A 20571-nucleotide genomic window follows, 5' to 3' on the forward strand; every position below is an offset into this window, starting at 1 on the left:
AGGCGTAGCATGTCCAGCCTGACGTTGGTGGCGCTGTTGTTGTAGCATAGTTTTGATCTTGAGAAGCGGTTCTTACAATCACAGCCCAAAACGCTTCATGATTTAACAGGTTTCTGTGAATTATCGCCAGTAGCAATGAAAGGTGAGGTAATAATACGAATCCCTCCCTTTTAATGAATAGTTTTCACCCAATGTTTATAAGATGAAAACAAGAATGAATGACTTAAATGGTTTGTTCGTTTACACACACTGGTTTTGTTTGCATGTTTTTATAGCTACGGATGGAATGGACGTCATTGTTTTTATTCTTTCGGGTTTTGACAGTTTGAATAAAGGGGCGGATCCAGAGAGTAGTTTGTCTGGGAGGAGGCTTAGACTGAGAGTTATTAGCCGGGCCTCAGGGTGAGAGTGCTGCTGGTTGGTTACTGATCCGGTTGCAGTAATTTTGTCGGAGGGTTCTCTAGTTGCGATAACGTAACCCTCCTGCCGACGGCGTCGGCAGGAGGGTTACGTTATCGCAACTAATGGTTCTCGTGCTCCTGCTTTTTCTTCAGTCAGCTCGACGTAATTTGTCATTTGAATTTGAATTGAATGATATCTCGATCAGCCAGAACTGATGCCTGGAGTGGAATAACTGGGCAGCCGCAGTGCAGTGAGGGACTGAACAAGCTACTTGTTTAATTGCCCTAATAATAGAAGTGTCTGATAAATAATATTAAATTTGTAAGAATTTTCCTTTATACACAGGTCCTTAAAATTTCCAAGAGGCACCCGGTCATCTATTTAATTTAATTCTAAATCTAATAATAATAATAATAATAACATTAATCGTAATTCTTCATTCTCCTGAAGTTGAATTGTTACCACCAGTCATCATTGATCATTGTGCTACTCTCATTCAACTCGCTCTCAAGATTGTATTATTGTAATGCACTCAAATATCTTTCTATTTTCAGCTTCTACAACCCGTTTGACGACTGAATCTCCTCTTGAGCTTTTCTAAAACCCCTTTGGGGTTTTTACACGATGGAGAATTTCATCCTGTATGATGAAATCAATCGCGATGAGAACTCGATCATGTATAAAGGACGGCGCAAAGGGTCAATAAACTTTGTTGCCATTCACTGCATGGATAAAGCACGCCGGCCTGAGGTGACCAATAGAGTGAGGTTGACCCATGAGCTGGACCATCCAAACGTTGTGCAGTTTTATGAATGGTATGAGACGACCAATCATCTGTGGCTGGTCGTTGAACTCTGTACAGGTAAGTCAAAATTAAAAGTTAAAACAAGGAACATTTTTAGCGTCCCTGGCCGCTACCTTTTTAGAGGCCTCCTGCTTTTTAAAAACAAATTATGAAAATAATGATGCATATTTTTAGACAAAAGCACCCTGAAATAAAGCTAGCAACCATCTTGGAAAATAGTCTAGTAAAAATGTGTTGAGCGGCCATTTAACAACAACAAAAGCGGGAAAAAAAACAGGACACTTTACTTTAAATTTCATTTATTTGTTTGAAACCTTTTTTACCATTGTTCATTATTGATCAGTAGTGATCAATATTCTTAAAACTAAAAATCCTTTTTGTAGGAGGCAGTCTTGGTCAGCTCTTGATCCAAGATGAGCATCTACCAGAAAGCTCCGTCAGGAAGTTTGGTCTTGATCTTGTGCGAGGTCTTCACTATCTACACTCAATGGGAATACTATTCGGTGATGTCCAACCAGCCAAGGTATCTATTTAGGTCTATGCACTGGGTCTACAGACCTCTGTGTATTTGTTTATTTATTTACTTGATTTTTTTGCAAGTTCGCCCCAAACAAGGCTTAAAGCTATTGTTGGTATGGGGCAGCCCGGCTACAAGAAGAAAATCCTATTTAATGCTTATAAAAAAAAAATTATTACTCATGAGAGCTGAAGGTAAGAATGGATATTCATTGTAAAACAGTCCAGATTGTAGGATTCCGGGAATCATGCACCAGACAAGGAGTTCCAAAGAGATGCAGGTCTGAAATCTGCTAGTTTTGCATTCACAGGCATGATATTTTTCCTTCTTAACTATGATTTCTGATGTTGTTTGCCCTTGATAAAAAACTTGATTAAATAGCCTGAAAAGTAAGTTAAAGCCTGCACCATGTGCACTTGTAGGTCAGCCCTTGTTCTCAATACAATTTTCCTTCTTTCATCCAAGTACAAAAATATTGCAACAAATTTTATTTTTTAGTGTTACTTTATGAATAATTTTGTCTCCTCCCTCCATCAGATTTTACTGGACGGTCCTGGCATGCTGAAATTTGACGACTTTAGTTTGTCCAGGGTAGAAGGTGAAGATTTAGATGAGTTATTTGAAAGCACTGTAGGAGAGGATGATGGGAGTAGTCAAGACAGTGCCGACCAGGGTAACAACGGAGATGGCTCAAAACCAAGAACACTGGGTGAGAAGAGATTGTTTTATTCAATCAAAAAGTCTCCAAAAACACACCTCATGTCAAAAGCATTTTGTTCCTGTTAACTGAATTTCTTGTTTGTGTTTTCTCTTCCTTTGTTACAGCGCCTTGAGAGAACCTTTTGTTATTGTTATTATTTTACTGACTTTTCGTCGTTCGTTTTTCTCATCAACTGCTCACAGGTTCCCCGTCCTATATATCCCCTGAGGTCCTTCAGGGTCAATCACCTTCTATGGCCAGTGATTTCTGGTCTCTTGGATGTTTACTCTATGAGCTCTACACTGGAAAGCCGCCATTCTCCGCAGACTCCTTCCAAGAATTAGTGGATAAGGTTCTCAATAAAAGCTTTGCTGCACCTAAAGTTAAAGGTGGGTTTCTTAAAATAAAAATACCATTTCACCCAATGAGGTCAAGTGTTCCGGGTTCCACCCTTGTATCGTCTCCCTATATTTAATTTACAAGGAATGGGTTTGTCAAGTTAAAAACTTTTTGATGCTTAGAAGTCCAAGATAGAAAAACGGAGAGAGAGAGTTTAACAGTGCATAGTATTATGATCTATTATGAATGGCAGACCTAACCTTTTTGGGTTTAGGAACAAATTTCCTTTTTCCTCCTCAATCTATCCTTCTCTGTATCTATTTTCAGTTTTAGTGTTTGTAATTTATTGAGTTTGTGGAGAGAAATCAAATTAAGTAATAATAATCTACTGCTATGGTTCGTTCCTTACAGGGCCAAGAATCTTTTCCAAGCCATCACCAGATTTCTGCAACTTGCTGGAAGGTCTTCTAAATAAAGATTCCAATGCAAGGTATGGACTCTTTTTTTCAACACATTCGTATGGTACATCTGTTTCTTCTGCAACTTGCTTTTATTTGTAAATAATCTACACACTTTAAAGGGTTTTGCTACCTTTTTGTATTTCAAGTTTTTGGCCATGACACAAATCCCTACTAACTGTGAATGAAGATTTCTGTAATCAAATTTACCTGTAAGAGTTTCAGCTTCATTAGTCATCAAGTTTTTGAGAACAATTGTGAAAATCACAGAGCAATGTTTTCAGGAGAGTCACAAATATCAGTTTTACATGCTAAGATAATTTTCATCTCATTGTGACTTGTTTTACTCACTTCTCAACTACAGCACCTAACAAGTAATATTTCAAGAGAAGTTTTCTATCACTATTATCTTTGAATCGTGTGAGTTTAATGTAAATCTGTGTACGTTTGTGTTTTGTGTCAAACAAGAAGTACATCATCATTTGGCATAGACTTGCGTCCGTGGCCGCCTCGTCCTTGGGTTGTAATGGTGACGCACTCCTAGAGTTGCCACCATCACCTGGTGTCTTTCAATCGCTTCTCGCCTCAGTTCTTTGATAAAGTTGTATTTAAAAATCCTTAATTCTTCTCTTTCATTCTCCTCTCCATAGATTAGACTGGCACAAGCTTGTTGCTCACCCCTTCTGGCAAAATGAACTTCTCACTGAAAACAAGGATCTAAAGCATGTTGGTATGGAAGAAGAAGGAGCTACTACAGAGGGAGGGGAAACAATGGATGACACAGCCATTTCTAGTCTAGAATTGCTGGCCAAAACTCCAAACAAAATCAAGGTTTGAACGTATATTTTTAACACTTTTTCCATGAACCAAATGTTTTACTCTACAAAATGGCAGACCCTGTCAGTTGATGAAGTAAAAAGAAAACCACACATCTTTGAGGGATATTTGTGTTAATCATATCCGCTTGGCCACAACATACCACAACTATTTGTTGTTTGTTGTATTTTTCTTGAGAAACAAAATGATAGAGTGATCAAAATAATCACACTACCTTGATTTGTTTAATCCCAGGAGTATAACCTGATTAGTATCTCACCTGATGGTCGTCCGATATCACGCTCCGGGACCACCAGTCAACAACATCTCTTAAAGACGTCTTTACAATCTAGTGGTCTTGAGACGTTCCGTGCACAGCCTACCCCAGATGCTACTGATACTACCGCCAAAGAAGCTCAGTTTACTCTAAGGTACGTCTCTTAGAAGTGGATTTACATTCACAAGGAGGTAGGAGTGGTATTAGAAATTTTGTCTTAAAAGTTCCCATCACAAGTTTACTTCCTTTAAGGATAACTAGCCTTGTCTGGTCTTAAATTTGGGAAGAAAATCTACAAGAACTCGAGGACTGCAGCCTAGAAAATTTCCTAAAAGACCAAATCAAAATGAGGCGTTTCTCAATGTGAAATTGTTTTAATCCTTTTCTTTAATACCATAATCATTAGAAGAGAATAATTTCTTAAAATGTTTATAATATTTCATCAACTGCTTTGCTTTTTACCAATTAAGTTCTTATAGTCAATAATTTTTGGAGTAATTGCCAAAGGTATATCCTCCGTTGAAATTTCACAAACTACTTTGTCTCTCCTCTAGCTCTCGTCCCCAGACCTCACCTGTGGCTCCTTTTGAGACAACCTCCAAAGAAACAAAAAAAGTTGAGCCGCATCCTCCGAAGAAAACCTCCGGGAGGAAGAAGTCTATCAGCAAAGACAGCAAGGGAGGAGGTGGGGACAATAAGCAACGAGTGAAATATCAACGAGATCGAAGGACGTCCATAGAAGAGGGAGGTTCTAGCTCGGACTTGGTCTACACTCTCTGGGATCTTACTGTCTCACCAATTATTGATAATTCTAAGGTATAAAAGGGGTGATAAAAGCGTGTTTTTTAATGAAAAGGGTTGAATTTCATAGAGCTGTTTAAGCAAAAGATAATGCTTAACAGCTTTCAGCTAAGCAGAAATGAGCAGGATACCAGTCACAAACTGTACACACATGCCATTGTAGCTTGGGTTGTTACCTTAGTCTGGTAAGGACAACTCGGTTGCGCTTGGCAAATTTTTCTGCTTAGTTTGAAATTGAATTCTGCTCTATAAAATTGGTTTGAGGCATTTGATTTAGGGGGCATCTCATAAGTCGGGAAAACGTTCTAGACGTAATAGAACGTTCCTGTGGGCACACACCTGCAATCCTTTGGACTGCAGGGTGTTCTTACAAGAAAGCTCAGTTGATGGAGCACCTGAACTTTAATCCAGAGCTCGCAAGTCATGCCCTGAGCAATTTTTCTTTGCTTAACCCAAAATTATTAAAAATCAGTTTCCCTTTTGGCTCATTACTTGATAGTTTAAAACCTTCTCAGTTCAAGTCCTCTAGATGTACTCAGCCATGGGATAGTTGTACAGCAACAGTTTAATTAATAGTTTGTGTATGAAATCTCATTTTCTTCTCTAGATTCAAAAACCAGTTCCTCTGAAATACGACGCAAAAAGCTTGCCAACAACAGCGCCCTCTGTTGACAAATTATTGAAGCTCAGTCCAGCAGACGTCTCTCACCATGTTGACAATCTCGCTGAAGCCCTTAATAAAATGTCAGACAAGGGTGCCAGTGGTCAAAGAGCAAAGGTTCAATTCTTGAACTATGTAGCGACCATCTGTTGCCATGGAAACATAGGAGCTGTGGTGATTAAATCTAAGATGGTAAGTGAAAGACTTCAAACCCTAGACTCATTCAAGATGATATTATAAAGATCATTAAGATAGTTAAAGGCTAGACTCATTCAAGATGATATTATAAAGATCATTAAGATAGTTAATGGCTAGACTCATTCAAGATGATATTATAAAGATCATTAAGATAGTTAATGGCTAGACTCGTTCAAGATTATATTATAAAGATCATTAAGATAGTTAATGGCTAGACTCGTTCAAGATTATATTATAAAGATAATTAAGATAGTTAATGGCTAGACTCGTTCAAGATTATATTATAAAGATCATTAAGATAGTTAATGGCTAGACTCGTTCAAGATTATATTATAAAGATCATTAAGATAGTTAATGGCTAGACTCGTTCAAGATTATATTATAAAGATCATTAAGATAGTTAATGGCTAGACTCGTTCAAGATTATATTATAAAGATCTTTAAGGTAGTTAATGGCTAGACTCGTTCAAGATGATATTATAAAGATAATTAAGATAGTTAATGGCTAGACTCGTTCAAGATGATATTATAAAGATCATTAAGACAGTTAATGGCTAGACTCGTTCAAGATTATATTATAAAGATTATTAAGATAGTTAATGGCCTGACGATTCTACCCTAGCAGAGTATGTCACAAAAGCTAAACACAACATACATAAACAGGTATACAGTTATATTTGTTTGGCTGATTGGCTCTGATGGAATGTTGTAGAAGACTCTTCTAAACCTTTCCTGCAGCTACCTGATAAGAACATGATCTCCATGATAAATAAATATTTTATATCCCCAATTCAGTAACACGTTGGGTCGAGTTTGACTTTGAAAAGCAGTTGTAACCATTTGTTATAAAATGCGTATGGTTAGAAAGATTATTTAAAATTGAATACAATGATCCACACAAATTTGCCTCGAAATTCTGTGGTTTTCCTTTTGCTTTGCGAACTAACACGGTCGACCATTTATGGGAGTCAAAAATTTGACTCCCATAAATGGCCGGCGGTGTTAGTCGACGAGGTAAAAGGAAAACCATGCAGTTTCGAATGATACTTGTGTGGGTCATTATATTCTACTTTTAAAATATCTTCTAATCACATGCATTTTTATAACAAACAGTTACAGACGCTTTTCAAAGACCAACCCGACCGATCCAAGGCAACGTGTTCCTCAACATTGAGTAACGATATGATTTGTTGAGGCAAAGTGAATGTTGACATTTGATATGCCAGTTGTTTCCCAACCTCACGTTTCATCTTTTAACTAAACCTTGTATTCTTGCTGTCATTCACACAGGTACCAGCCTTAATGGTGTGTTTGAAGGCAAACCAAGCATTAGAAGTGTAAGTTCTGTATTAACTTATTCAAATAGTTTTTAACTTTTTTTTTATAAATCACTTTAACCAGGCGAGGTTTGCGGTAGCACCATGTGTAAATCTCTTTTGGTAGCATTGGTTCTGAAAAGAACAACTCATCAGTTTCACTGGTTCTAATGATCAGAGCATACTGAATGAAGACAATCAGAGCATTCTGATTGAAGATAATCACAGCATACTGATCGAAACAATGAGTTGTAAATCACCGGTTCTTCTCCAAAGCACCGCTACTCAAAAGAGATTTACACATGGTGTTACCGCAAACCTCAGCTGGTTGAACTCCCACCAATCAAAGTTTCAAATTCTACTAAGGAAACACTCTGTTATTATCTTATATAAGGTCTTATTCATAATTTATTCATTATATTTTTAGTCGCTGCAGGGCGGGTCGTGTGATTGGTCTACTTGCTCTTAACTTAGAAGAACTTGAGGAAGAAGTCCAGCTCACTGAGGTTTGTCAATACCTTCCTTTCGTTATTTTCCAAGATGAATTTCAATTAAGAGATTTTTTTAATTATAGTCCAATCAAAAGCCTTCAGGCTTCATTTTAAATTTGGTAAAAAGCACACTATGAGGAAATTGTAAATTTCTCCTGACTGAACATTTCAAGGCAATGACCATGGGGCATGGAGGCATTCACCTTTGTTGCCTCCGTGAAGTATCAGGCCTGACGTTTGTATAACATGTGAGTACCTACACACATGGTGATGTTGATACAAGTAGATACACACTGTGTTACCGCAAACCAAATATGTAATGTGACATGTGTTGATAAGTTTCTCAATTCTTCTCAGGTGTTCACAACGATGACGGAAGTCATTCGAGACAATGCTCGTAACTCCAAGTTAAAGCAAGGTATCTTACCTGCGTTAGGAGAGCTTCTATTCTTAGTAGCGACCCAAGAAGAGAGGAAGGGACGTAGTGTAGAGGCTTGGACAGTCCCTGCTGTTACTTATACCATCATGGCAAGATGTATCCGAGAAGGGGTAAGACTGAAACAACTAATCATTACCTTAGATAAGAAACTTGACCATTATTGCTTTGTCTTTTGGATGGGAGGTAAACCCATATCTATGTGTTGTGTAATGCATGTAAAACGGATGAGATTTTCTTTTATCTGGTTTCAGACTTTTTATGTCTGCCTAGTGAAGAAAATCAGGTGGTATTTTTTCCACATATAAAGAAATCCTGCTCTTTGGTCTACTTCTCTAATACTGTGGACACTGTTCCCAAAAGTTCCTCAGAATCTATAACACCTTGGTTTACCAAAAGGTTGAAATGCCTTCATCATTTTAAACCTTAGAATTATCCCAGTTTCAAACTTTAATGTTAGCAATGACTCTCACCCCTGGTAAACGAACCCAGTTACACTTATCGTTTAGATAATGGGTTTTCTCCGGTGTTTCTGGCAGTGGCTGCTGAGTGCACCGCATCACCTTTAGGTGCTAAATAAATTTGGTCTCATAATTTAAAAAAATTTAAAAACTGTCTTAGAATGTTTCTTTCTGTTCAAATGCCTTGAGTACCTTCTTGGTAGATTTGGACGCTGTATGAGACAATATATTATTGTTATTGTTATTTTCATAAATTAGAACGTTTAAAGGCAGTGGACACTATTGGTAGTTACTCAAAATAATTATTAGCTCAAAACCTTACTTGGTAATGAGTGATGGGGAGAGGTTGGTAGTATAAAACCTTGTGAGAAACAGCTCCCTCTGAAGTGAAGTAGTTTTCGAGAAAGAAGTAATTTTTCATGAATTTGATGTCGAGACCTCGGATTTAGAACTTGAGGTCTCGAAATCAAGAATCTGAAAGCACACAACTTCGTGTGACAAGGGTGTTTATTTTTTCATTATTATCTCGCAATTTCGACGACCGATTGAGCTCAAATTTTCACAGGTTTGTTATTTTATGTATATGTTGAGATACACCAAGTGAGAAGACTGGTCTTTGACAATTACCAATAGTGTCCAGTGTCTTTAAACTCAAGTAGTTACAGAGCACCTTTGACTTCCTTTTGTCCTATACAGGAAGATTCTATTGTTCAGCATTATACAGCAAAGAGTATTGAGAATGTGTGCTCCACTATGAGTACTCATAGTCAGAGGATGTCTACCAATGAAAGTGGTCATGTTCTCTGGCATCTTTACAATCATTCAACGGCAGACTCTCTCAAGATCAGTGCTATATCCGTAAGTTGCAACCATTGTCCTTCGATATAGAAATAACGCAGGGGTCGGACGCTGGAAAAAGAAGGAGAGATCATCTAATAACGTCATGGATGAAGGACATAAAGCGATGGACTGGGTAGGGAGTTAGCCTTAAGCCCAGTTCATACTTCCTGCAAATGCAAATGCGATACGTATTTTGACGTCACAAATTCACAATGATTAACTCGCATCAGTTGAAATGTGCTGAACTCCTGCGAAACATTAGTGGCGGAAACAGCCCTGTGAATTAAAAATTTGTATCGCATTTGCAGGAAATATAAAACAGGCTTTATTGAGATACGGTGGACACTATTAGTGCATTGTTGTCTCGTGGATTTTCACCCAAATTCAAGATCAATGTCATCATTCTGATCTTGCATCTTTAGTCTCAAAAAAGCTCAGAGCTTGAGACGTTTATTTTATTGTTAACTTGACTATTTTCTTGTCTTTTATTTTACAGGCTTTATGTAGAATGACTCGACAATCAGTCGCAATCTTCCAGAGTGTTATTGATAAAGTTGGACTTCCTAACATCCTAGAAGCCCTAGCAGTCAATATCACTAAGGTCCAGCAGGCATTAGTTACTATGTTTGCTGCCTTACTGACGGAGGGTTCTCACTTACAAAGATTGATTCACGACAAGGTTAGATTTCTACTTATATTGTCTTTTCACCTTTGGTTAGATTCTGTTACAGTCTAAGACTTCTTTCAGTGATTCAATTCTGTTGCACAAACTCAGCTTTTTATTTATTTTTACCCTTACACCGATGTGTATTATTAAGCACTGTATACTCGGTATTTGTGAAAAAACTCTGTAAAAACAATCCACAGGCAAATCACTCGGTTGGGATTCGAAGCAACAACCTTTGCTTTGCTAGACCACCGAAGCTGGCAATTTCAATCCTATGCTGTAGCAAAGTATCGCAACGATTTAATAGATGTTAATCAAGGGTAAAAACAAATTATACTCTTTATCTCTGATGCAAAAATTAACATATTTGTATTTGCTGTCTATGCAATCGGGTTTATTCATGAAAACTGTTTTGTGAACATGGTGAAACTGAACAGAGAAATTGACTAAAAGTTTATGAATTTTTTTGTATACATACTTTCCATTTTCTTGAGTTTCATTTAATTTCATGAAGTTTACACAGTTCTCTGCATTCGAAGGATTGTTATTTGTTATTTTCTGAAGGGGTCTAAAGTGTTACCCCTGTTGGCCGTTTTGGCTTGTTTAACTCCATCCTGATATTTCTGACGAACAACTCATTTTGCTTGATGGCATTACTAATTTTAAAGGAACACGTTGCCTTGGATCGGTCGAGTTGGTCTTTGAAAAGCGTTTGTAACCGTTTGTTATAAAATGCATATGGTTAGAAAGATGTTTTAAAAGTAGAATACAATGATCCAAACACATTTGCCTCGAAATTACGTGGTTTTCCTTTTACTTTGCAAACTTACACAGTCGGCCATTAATGGGAGTCAAAAATTTGACTCCCATAAATGGCCGACTGTGTTTGTCCACAAGGTAAAAGGAAAACCACACAATTTCGAGTAATACTTGTGTGGATCATTATATTCTATTTTTAAAATATCTTTCGGATCATAACAAATGATTACATACGCTTTTCAAAGACCAACTCGATCGATCCAAGGCAACGTGTTTAATATTGATTGATCCAGTTCATAATGTTGTTGTGTTCATGCTGTGCTTTGTCATAACATCACTCTGTTTGCCTTCCATGCTACTGGATAACCTTTGACCTTGATTCTACTAACTATTTGCACATCTTATAACATCAGAATGCTGAGGTAATAACACCCAAATCATATCATTTTTATTTAATATTTCATTTGTTTTTTATTTGTGATATCTCATTTTGCTAAATTAATTTTGTTTTTTATCCTTATGTAGGTAGGTAGTTCTCTGTTCAATATAAATGTTTTTTTTTTTTTTTTGGGGGGGGGACGGGGGGCGGGTTTGAGATATTGCCTAACATAAACTGTTTTCCGGAGTAGACCATGAAAGCCATGTGCATTTTTAATATTTCCTTCATTCGTTCGTTAAGGCAATATATGTGGGAACCCAAGGTGTAAAACAATGTTTGAGACTTGCACGATTTATTTTTTGATTGTTTTTTTTTTCTTTTTACAAATTATTTGTCTTGCCCTACAGGATTTTATTCTTCGTATCATGCGTTTATTGGACAGCCCATCTACTCTGATCAGAGCCAAGACATTCCTGACTGTTCTTGAAGTAACCAACACCAATCTCGAGATGATTCATGTAGCTTGTCAAGCAAGGTTAGTAGTAACTAGGGTTGCAGTTCATCAAATGTCCACAGATTTACATTAAACTTACACGGTTTAAAGATAATGATGGTGTTAAGTTTCCCATAAAATATTACTCGCTTAGGTGCTATTCTTTTTGAGAAATGAGTGCTGGTAAAACAATCTCAAACAATTTATTTTGTCTGAACGGATTTATGCGACTCTCCCGAAAACATTGCTCTGTGATTTTTGATTTTTTTTTTCTCAAAAACTTGACAACTTATAAAGCTGAAACTTTCACAAGTAATATTACATCAATCTTCATTTACAGTGAGTAGGGATTCATGTCATGACCAAAAACTATGACCAAAAACTTTATCTACAAATGGTATCAAAACCCTTTAAAACCAACTTTGACATGATCAAGTTCATGTTCTATTGTAATTTAATAATTTTTGTTTTGTAGACTTGTGATGTACATAGAGAGAGAAAGTCGCCGTCAACAATCCACTGGGAAATCAGATAGTCAAGCTCAGGCCAACTACATGTCCAAATGTCTGGATCTTATCACCAACTACCTGGTGGAAATTATTCCTCAGATCTATGGTAATTCACGCAGTGATTGTCTTAAATTATTTTTAGCAGTAGAATATATTGAGTTATTTTGTAGACACCATTCTGATGAGTAAGTATGGTTTCAAAAGGAACCCACAAACTCAAAAGAGAGTTGAGTCCAGGCCTGGAACAACACGCAGACCATTGTCTCTGTTGCCCCTGGTCTTGGCCTTGGTGCCCCTTCAAAAGTTTCCCATTGACTTTAAGATTTTTCAATGGAAGTGCCCTTTGCAAAATGAAAGTGGGCTTGCCCTCTCAAATATGAAATTCCAGGCCTGTGATGAGTCCTGCCATTTCTTAGGAACACATTTACTCAAAAGAGAAATCTATCTACATGATGTCACCACAAAAATGATTCTTCAAAATTGTGCAAATTTTCAAGTCTAAGCCTGTGTCGGAATAAGCGGCTACTGCTACGGCTACGGCTAGATTTCCGCATCATCATGTGTTGAGGTAAAGCATGTCCTTAGCAACACCCTTAGTAACAGGCGTAGCTGTAGTCGCCAAGTTGGACACGACCTTACTTATTTTCTGAATGATCAATGTTTTGATGAAATGTTTTGAAGCTAAACTAGAATTGTCTTTAGTTTCTCTAAGGATCTTGACCACCATTTTGTTACAGGTGATGCCGTGACATCGTTAAATGCCGTAGCTGGTCGCAAACACCCATCCACTGTGCAAGCCAAGCAGCTGAAGACCAGCTTACCACTGGTACCCGTTGCTTTACATTTGGTTACCAGTCAGGTCAGTACTCTGTGTATCTCTTGAATTTAGAGAGATAGTTTAAGAAATGTTTTCTTTTGCATTGAGTAATAAACCACAAGGGAAACTGAATGGGTAAAAATTGGGTTTCAACAAAGACACATTGACTGGAGCCGTACCTGAACATGTTTCCTCTGCATTAACTTGCGGGTGCTCTTCCAACTGATCTGTCTAGACTTTACTGGGGTTCAAGTCCAGCTCCAGTCAAGTTTTCTTGTTTGGCCTCAAATTCGTTTGCATTATTCATTAATTGCACTTTTCTTTAATTTCACAGCAGTTATAAGACAACTAAAGCTGTGGCCGAGTCAAGGGATATATAAATACAAATATGTACATGTAGGCCAGTCGTTGTACGCAGTCAAATGTTCATACTTATTTCCAAGCGCCAATTATCATGCCAATATTGATAATTATACAATAGTTTGGCTTTCGGTTTTTGTTATTTACTCATCCCTCTTGTTTGTTCTGTGTTTTAGGTTTTCAGAGTACGGATCGTGGGGGAAAAATTCCTTGAGGACGTTGGAGATCTTCTGGCCCATGTTCAGTCCCTGGACTGTGGAGAGACGAGTATCGAACCAGCCATTGGTAATTAGAACATTGAGATATTATCCCATACAGTAGAGCTGCTAACTCTCCGTGATTCTGCAGAAAGTTCCCTGAAAATAAACCAATCTTTCAATGTCCTGATGAACAGGGCCCACTTTTATGGCTCTGCTTACCGCTGAAGTCTGCGCTTACGATCACAATTCCCCGCTTTAGTGCAAGCGCCGAATATCTGCGCTAGCCTTGTAAGCGTAGAATGCCTAGTAATGTGGAGTACGCACGCGCAGAAGCAAATATTCGCCGCTAACCCGTGAAATACGCTTGAAACCTTTTCAACAACGATGCCCATGAGAATTTAGAGGCATCAAAGTCAACTATGACTAAAGTCAGGTATTTGTGCGGTTGTGTGTTTACAGGACAAACATTAAAACCACTGGCTTCAGGCCTACCATCAAGTAAAATGTTGAGCTCTGAACAATGCTGATTGTTCTTATGTACATTTACAGGTGCGTCAGGAACTACGGACTTCATCAATACAGTTCTTTCTATTCTGGAGGCAGTAGCTCAACATCCAACTATTCTGATGGAACATCATAATGTCATCATTGAGAATATACTGCCCTCTCTTGCCTCGCTGGTGTCTAGTGAGAATGGTAGGTAACACCCCCCCCCCACACACACACCCACCATGACCCCCCCCTCCCTGATCCACAGATCCTGATGGAACATCATAATGTCATTATTGAGAATATACTGCCCTCTCTTGCCTTGCTAGTGTCTAGTGAGAATGGTAGGTAACAACATTGTCGAATAAACGTTAACAATAATAATTTTAACAATAATTACATTTATAGAACCAATGACTTAATTTATTCTACACTTATTTCCAGGTGATACTCGTATCTTGTGCCTGCGTCTGTTCGCTGAAGTCACCTCACTGTACCTAACCCACGATCAGCTAACTGAAGAGCGCCCTCTAACAAACCCTAAGCTCCTTCAGGAGATTATTGGGGAACGGTTCCTGCCTCACTGTGAGCAGATACTACTGGATAATGATCCGATACCAGTCTATGGATTGAAGTTACTCTTGTCTCTACTTGAGAGGAGCCCAGCTTATATCAAGTAAGTCTTTAGTCAGGTGACAGGTCAGGTGACACACACCAATCATCTGGTTGGGGTTCGATTCGGCGGTCATAACAAATAACTGTTTTGGTTGTGTTTGCCATTGGTAAAGCACTGGCCATTGACCGAAACAGTTTTTGGTTACAACCTCCAAAACGCACTCCTGTTGTTGGGTGTCTTGGTCCATTGTTCCGTTTGTTTTATTTCATGTGGAATTTTCTTGTCAATCTTTAATACTTGTCTTCTTGAGTGTTTTTTATATAGAAGACCACAATGGAAATAAGCATTTTGGAGTTTTGTTTGCGTTATCCTTGTCAATTCCACAAAATCCCTTTTTTTTCAGATGTCTTTTATGCTTCTTGTATTTAATTTACTGTTTTTGTCCACTTCAAAAAACTCTGTGAGGATTGTCTAAAGACAGTGTTTTGCTTTCTTGTTATAAACATTTTACAAATTGGACATTATCTTGATTTTTCTTACCACAGACGCATTGAAGAATTGGAACTTTACCCAGTGCTGTTCCAGGTTTTGTTGGATCATCAGAATGCACCAATCAGCAGTGCCGTTCGAAACCTGGTCGGCATCTTACATTGTTTGGTATCACATAAAGACACTGATATGAAAGCACTGTATGACCAGGGTAAGTACAAGCATTCTGATTGGCTAGTTGTATTTTGTTTGCTTATTGATTGGTCACTTTTTTCAACCAATCTGTATTTCTGCTAAAAAAACTCAAAGAGTTGTTTTCATTGTTTGGCATTCAAAAACCATGCAGAAAGTATAATTATGTTAGCAGATCTTGAGTCTTTGCAAAATGTATCACAGATCAGTCTCAGAATTAAATTTGTCTTTATTGCGTCATGGCCCAGCGATTAAGAGCAATTCTTTTTTTGTTTCAGGTATTGTTGATCAACTGTGTAACCTCCTCCAGCAAGGGGTGACAATTTACATGGAGACCAACGAGAATACAGACACAAAGAGTGTACAATTGCTGCTTACCAGCTTGCAGGATACCAGCCTTATATTACTGAGATTCGTGGCTGCCACAGTCCGACAGGTTCTACAGGTGAAAAATAGTATTAGTTATTACAAATTGTTTATCAACCAAAAGGACCGATGGTATAAATGCAAATAAAATAGTTAGTTACCAGACGTTTTGACCCTAGCAGAGTCGTTTTCAAAGGTAAAAAAAAACATTTTAGCCTTTGAGAAAGACTCTGCTAGGGTTGAAACTTTCAGGCCACTAAAACATTTGTTTGCTGGTTTTGCAAAAAGGGTCACTTACAAATTCACTCAAGAGTTGGTCCTGCTGGCTAGTCATTCATATTGAAGGGCAACCCCTGCTGTTTGTTTTCTTGTCCCTATTTCATACACCCTTGATTTGTTGAGATGTAGAACAAAGAGCCATTCCGACAGCTTTATTCCATGTACTGCATCTCCTTGGAACTCCTTGCCTGGTGGATGTTTCCCCCCATCCTACAATCTGGACTGTTTTAAGAGGAGTATCAATTCCTGCCTCCGGCTCTCCTGAGTTATGTTCATGGTTAATCATTTTCTGCTTGTAGCCCCTTTACCTTGTTTTGGGGAACTTGCATAGAACAAAAAACAAAAATTAAGCTCTTCAAAGATGATACTATTTTGAGGGGGCTGTTTGTTGATTTCTTGATTGCTTGTTATTTACAGGCCAAGAAGTCTGGTGCGGATGCGGACACCCACGGAGCAGAGTCTTTACTTCTTATCAACAAACCCTTCACTGAGATCACCGACTGCTTCATGCAGCTGGTAAGAACAAATTAACATATCTTGTAGAAAGCTTGATACCCTACAGGGCCAAATTTTATAAAGCTGTTAAGCAGAAAATACTGCTTGATAAATGTCTTTGCTAAGCTAAAAATGAATGGGGGCACCAGTCACAACAATTTAAACTTGATTGGTAACCGGAGTCTGAAATCGTGGACCTTCTAAACATGATGATGGATAAACACCTCTGGCGTGACGTTGTAAATGAAATCTCAGTTGCGACCTCTAAATGATGATGATGAACCTGTTTCTGTTAAGCAACTGTGTTAAGCAACTCTTTGTGCTTAAAGGCTTTATTAAATTTGGCCCTGATTCCATTGCCCTGGTCCCATGCACTAGGATTGGTAGTGCACGTTAAAAAAACCAAGAACCTTTTACTGTAGAAGAGTAGGGGATGACCCCGGTGTTTATAATAATAACCGTATTTATAACGCGCCTTTTGCCAAAGGATACAAAGTGCCAGGTATTATTACTGCAAGGAGTGGGGCGAATTTTGAGATATAAGACCTAATCCTTAGCAACCATGTTATGGTTTACAAGGTGCTGTGGCGCAATATGCTGCCAATCCAGCCAGGAACACCGGGGCAAACCCCTTCTCTTTTCGATAAGTGCACTGGGTTCTTTTACATGCATTTACACAACACATGGGACCAACGGCTTTACGTCCCATTCGAAGGACGAAGCAATGGTTATGTGTCTTGCTTAAGGACACAAGTGTCACGACTGGGGATTCGAACCCACACTCTGATGATCAGAAACACCAGAGTTTGAATTCGGTGCTCTTAACCGCTCGGTCACGACACTCTGGTTCACATTAGCAAGCACCCTTGTTTACAGGTTTCCTCAGGCTTGTGATGTACAGTGATTAAGTTAGTTTAAGAGGCATCCTTGATTTCATTACCAGAAATGTATGTTACTAATAATAACAATCTTTGTGTATTCTTGATTGTAGATATGCAGTAAAGAAAGAGACATAAAGAACGGAGCGTGTGAGTGTCTGTCGCTGATTGCTCAGCTTTTTGGCGGTGAATACAAAGAAACGATGTCCAAGGAGAATATGGAATGTCTCTCTGCCGCTCTGCCAAAATCTGACGCTAAGCGTCAAAAACTACTTCTCAGATTCATCAAGAGAGTGGTGAGTCTCTTCCAGAACTTTTAGAGGTTTTTTAATTTGTTAAGCCCGGTTCATACTTCCTGCAAATGCGAATGCAATAGTAATATTTCTTCACAATCTCGCAGCGAATAATTTGCGTCAGTTGACTTGTGCTCACCTCCTGCGAAACATTCACTGCGATAACGGCCATGTTATGTAACGCATTCGTATTCGCAGGAAGTATGAAGAGGGCTTTGAAAGGAGAGCTTATGAATAGGAAGAAACACACGTATCCCCATTCTGTGGTTTGGGCACTGGCTTGGTGACCAGTTTGCTTTATCTGTTTTCTTATTGGTGACCAGTTTGGTTTATCTGGTTTCTTATTGGTGACCAGTTTGGTTTATCTGTTTTCTTAAGCATTTTCGATCATTTGTATATAAGAGGCACAATTTAAATTATTATTTTTATTGTTGTTATTATTATTATTATTATTATTATTATTATTATTATTATTTTTATTATTATTTGTCAGATTTCTACTGAGAAGTACCATGCCGATATGTTACGCGATCAAGGTCAAGGTTTATGCATCACTCTTCAAGACATGATGCAGACAGCAAGCTCCCACGCTGATGTCGCTGTTTCATCACTAGCTGCAGATGTACTCAAGATGGCTGGAGTTAGAGTAAGCTGAGATCTCTTATCATCTTCATTCATTTATTTACATCATTTTCATTACAATTTTCAGCTTTAAGAAAGTTGGATTCATCAAGGAAAGGATCGTTTGATTTCCAGTTTCAAGTTTATCCTTTTGGAAAGTTTTATTTCTGAGAACCAATCTGCTCCGTATTGTTTTACTGCATTAAATTTAATTAAATTGAATTTAATCCTTTTCATTGATTGGTTGATTATGCATCACATGTTGCTCTTGATTTTGCCATATATATTGTACAATCCAAATTTTAATACAGGAGTCCTATATTGATAAATAATGGACAATTGGGATGCTTTGCAGCTAACCTTCGGATGTATTTGGTTCATACAATATAGCAGAATATAATCACACACTGAAAGCTGGACTGTTCCAATTTTACTGCGTTTTTTAAGGGTGTCAGATACAGTTTCAGATACAGACTTCGTTTCAGAGGGAAGTAATTCACAGACAAAATGTTTCTAGTTTTGAACTTCATAGTTCATTCATTCATTCATTCAGTCGATGCGGAGCATCGGATGATGGCCCTCCAAACACGTTGGTCGTCCATTGCTGTACGCAGCTCTTCTGGACGCAGTTTATATTCAAATATTTATGTTTTTATACTTATGGTGTATTGCACTTAATAATCTTACTATTGCAGGTTTATTGTGAAGAAAACTAACTTAACTTCATCGTTAAGCTTATTAAAATAAGCTTTGAGACTAAAACTGAACAACTTTTGTTTTTATCTACACCAATCCAGTAACTCCTTTCACTGCCTCCATATTTCACCTTGTTGTTATACTCTGCTTTATTGTACTGAGCTGTGCATCCAATGTTTGTATATTACTTTGTAAGTTTGTGGTGCATTTCATGGTACTTTTTCAGTCAACATAATACATCAGTTTGTTTGGGGATTAGAAATATATGTGATGTATTTGTGTTTTTCCAGACTAATTTTGGTGTTGATGAGCGCTTTGAGTATTTAAACAATGAAACTTAGGGTGGGTGGGCCAAACAATTACGAAAACAAATTGAATCTTTTTAATATTTATTATTTGTAATTGCCCCTAAGTCTTTTTGGTTTTTATAATGGGCCAAATGATATTAAATTTACTGGAATTGTACATTTAACACCGACCTTAAAGGTTTATATTCAAATATTTATGTTTTTATTAATATGGTGTATTGCACTTAATAATCTCACTATTGCAGGTTTATTGTAAAGAAAACTATAAATGTTATTTATTGTGTGTGATAATGAAATGCTGTTTATATCTGTTTTGTATATAATTAAAGCAAATAATAAATTGTACTGATTTAATGTACAGGAGTGAAAAAACGTAATCTGTGTTTCAGACTGTAACCAAAATTATTTGTGTTTTAAAAACATTTGTAGGCGATTTATTTTTTTAAATATTAAATCCCAGAGTAAACAATAAGTAAACAAATCAGCAATTAGCAGTAACGACCACATTACAAAATGAATCTTCTCCTTTCCATGGCTTGTTTCCAAACAACTTATTTCAATTTCTTTTGAATATTTTGTTTTTTAGAAGTCAAGAGTACATTGGTTGTTTGATATAACATTTAAAACTTCTATTTTTTTCAAATCAATTTTTTAGTTTTTAGTTTTTAGTGTTTTTTTTGTTTTTTTTTTGGGGGGAGGGGTTTAAATTTAGGACTAAGAAACAAATCAAACATTTTGAAACAACTTTTCTATTCTTTTTTTGATGGCTTTCCTCAGACCTGTTTGAAAAAGAAGTCATAAACAGCTGGCACCCATCAGAAATAAGTTTTTATGATAAGTGTTGAATAACATTTGTATTAACAAAGGGACATTTGATTCATCATTTATGATTGCCACTAATCAGTTATCTTAAATAGATAACACCGTCAATTTACAACTACTTAACACCCTCCGTTTACACAGTCTCGTTAAATTTACTCAGCTTTTTTTCTTTGAAGGTTTCACTGGTTATATTGTTTATGATCGATGGTTTAAATTAAAGGAACACGTTGCCTTGGATCGGACGAGTTGGTCAAAACAAAAGCGTTTGTAACCGTTTTTTATAAAATGCATATGGTTGGAAAGATGTTTTAAAAGTAGAATACAA

General features: G+C 37.4%; 1 protein-coding gene across 1 annotated transcript; it reads left to right on the forward strand.

Moving 5' to 3' along the window:
• Positions 1 to 44: 44 nt before the first annotated feature.
• On the forward strand, positions 45 to 19777 carry LOC139937848 (serine/threonine-protein kinase ULK4-like). The gene is made up of 26 exons (XM_071933195.1): positions 45 to 142; positions 957 to 1264; positions 1591 to 1730; positions 2262 to 2433; positions 2628 to 2813; positions 3175 to 3253; positions 3872 to 4052; positions 4293 to 4468; positions 4869 to 5130; positions 5723 to 5968; positions 7265 to 7311; positions 7718 to 7796; positions 8139 to 8330; positions 9375 to 9536; positions 10015 to 10197; positions 11731 to 11858; positions 12292 to 12431; positions 13063 to 13184; positions 13679 to 13787; positions 14252 to 14398; positions 14636 to 14867; positions 15353 to 15507; positions 15767 to 15933; positions 16551 to 16649; positions 17620 to 17802; positions 18293 to 19777. The coding sequence occupies exons 2-26, from the start codon at positions 1027 to 1029 to the stop codon at positions 18452 to 18454; spliced, it is 3987 nt and encodes a 1328-aa protein (XP_071789296.1). The 5' UTR covers positions 45 to 142; positions 957 to 1026; the 3' UTR covers positions 18455 to 19777.
• The last annotated feature ends 794 nt before the right edge of the window (positions 19778 to 20571 follow it).

Source organism: Asterias amurensis, chromosome 5 (genome assembly GCF_032118995.1).
Source record: "Asterias amurensis chromosome 5, ASM3211899v1".
NCBI classification, from domain to species: domain Eukaryota; kingdom Metazoa; phylum Echinodermata; class Asteroidea; order Forcipulatida; family Asteriidae; genus Asterias; species Asterias amurensis.

Excerpts from the sequence above, each read along its gene's own strand:
- LOC139937848 (XM_071933195.1), top strand. The coding sequence starts at position 1,027 with ATGGAGAATTTCATCCTGTATGATGAAATCAATCGCGATGAGAACTCG. Across the intron at positions 7,797-8,138 it reads AAGAAGTCCAGCTCACTGAG|GTGTTCACAACGATGACGGA; the intron begins GTTTGTCAATAC and ends AATTCTTCTCAG. Across the intron at positions 14,399-14,635 it reads GCTGGTGTCTAGTGAGAATG|GTGATACTCGTATCTTGTGC; the intron begins GTAGGTAACACC and ends ACTTATTTCCAG.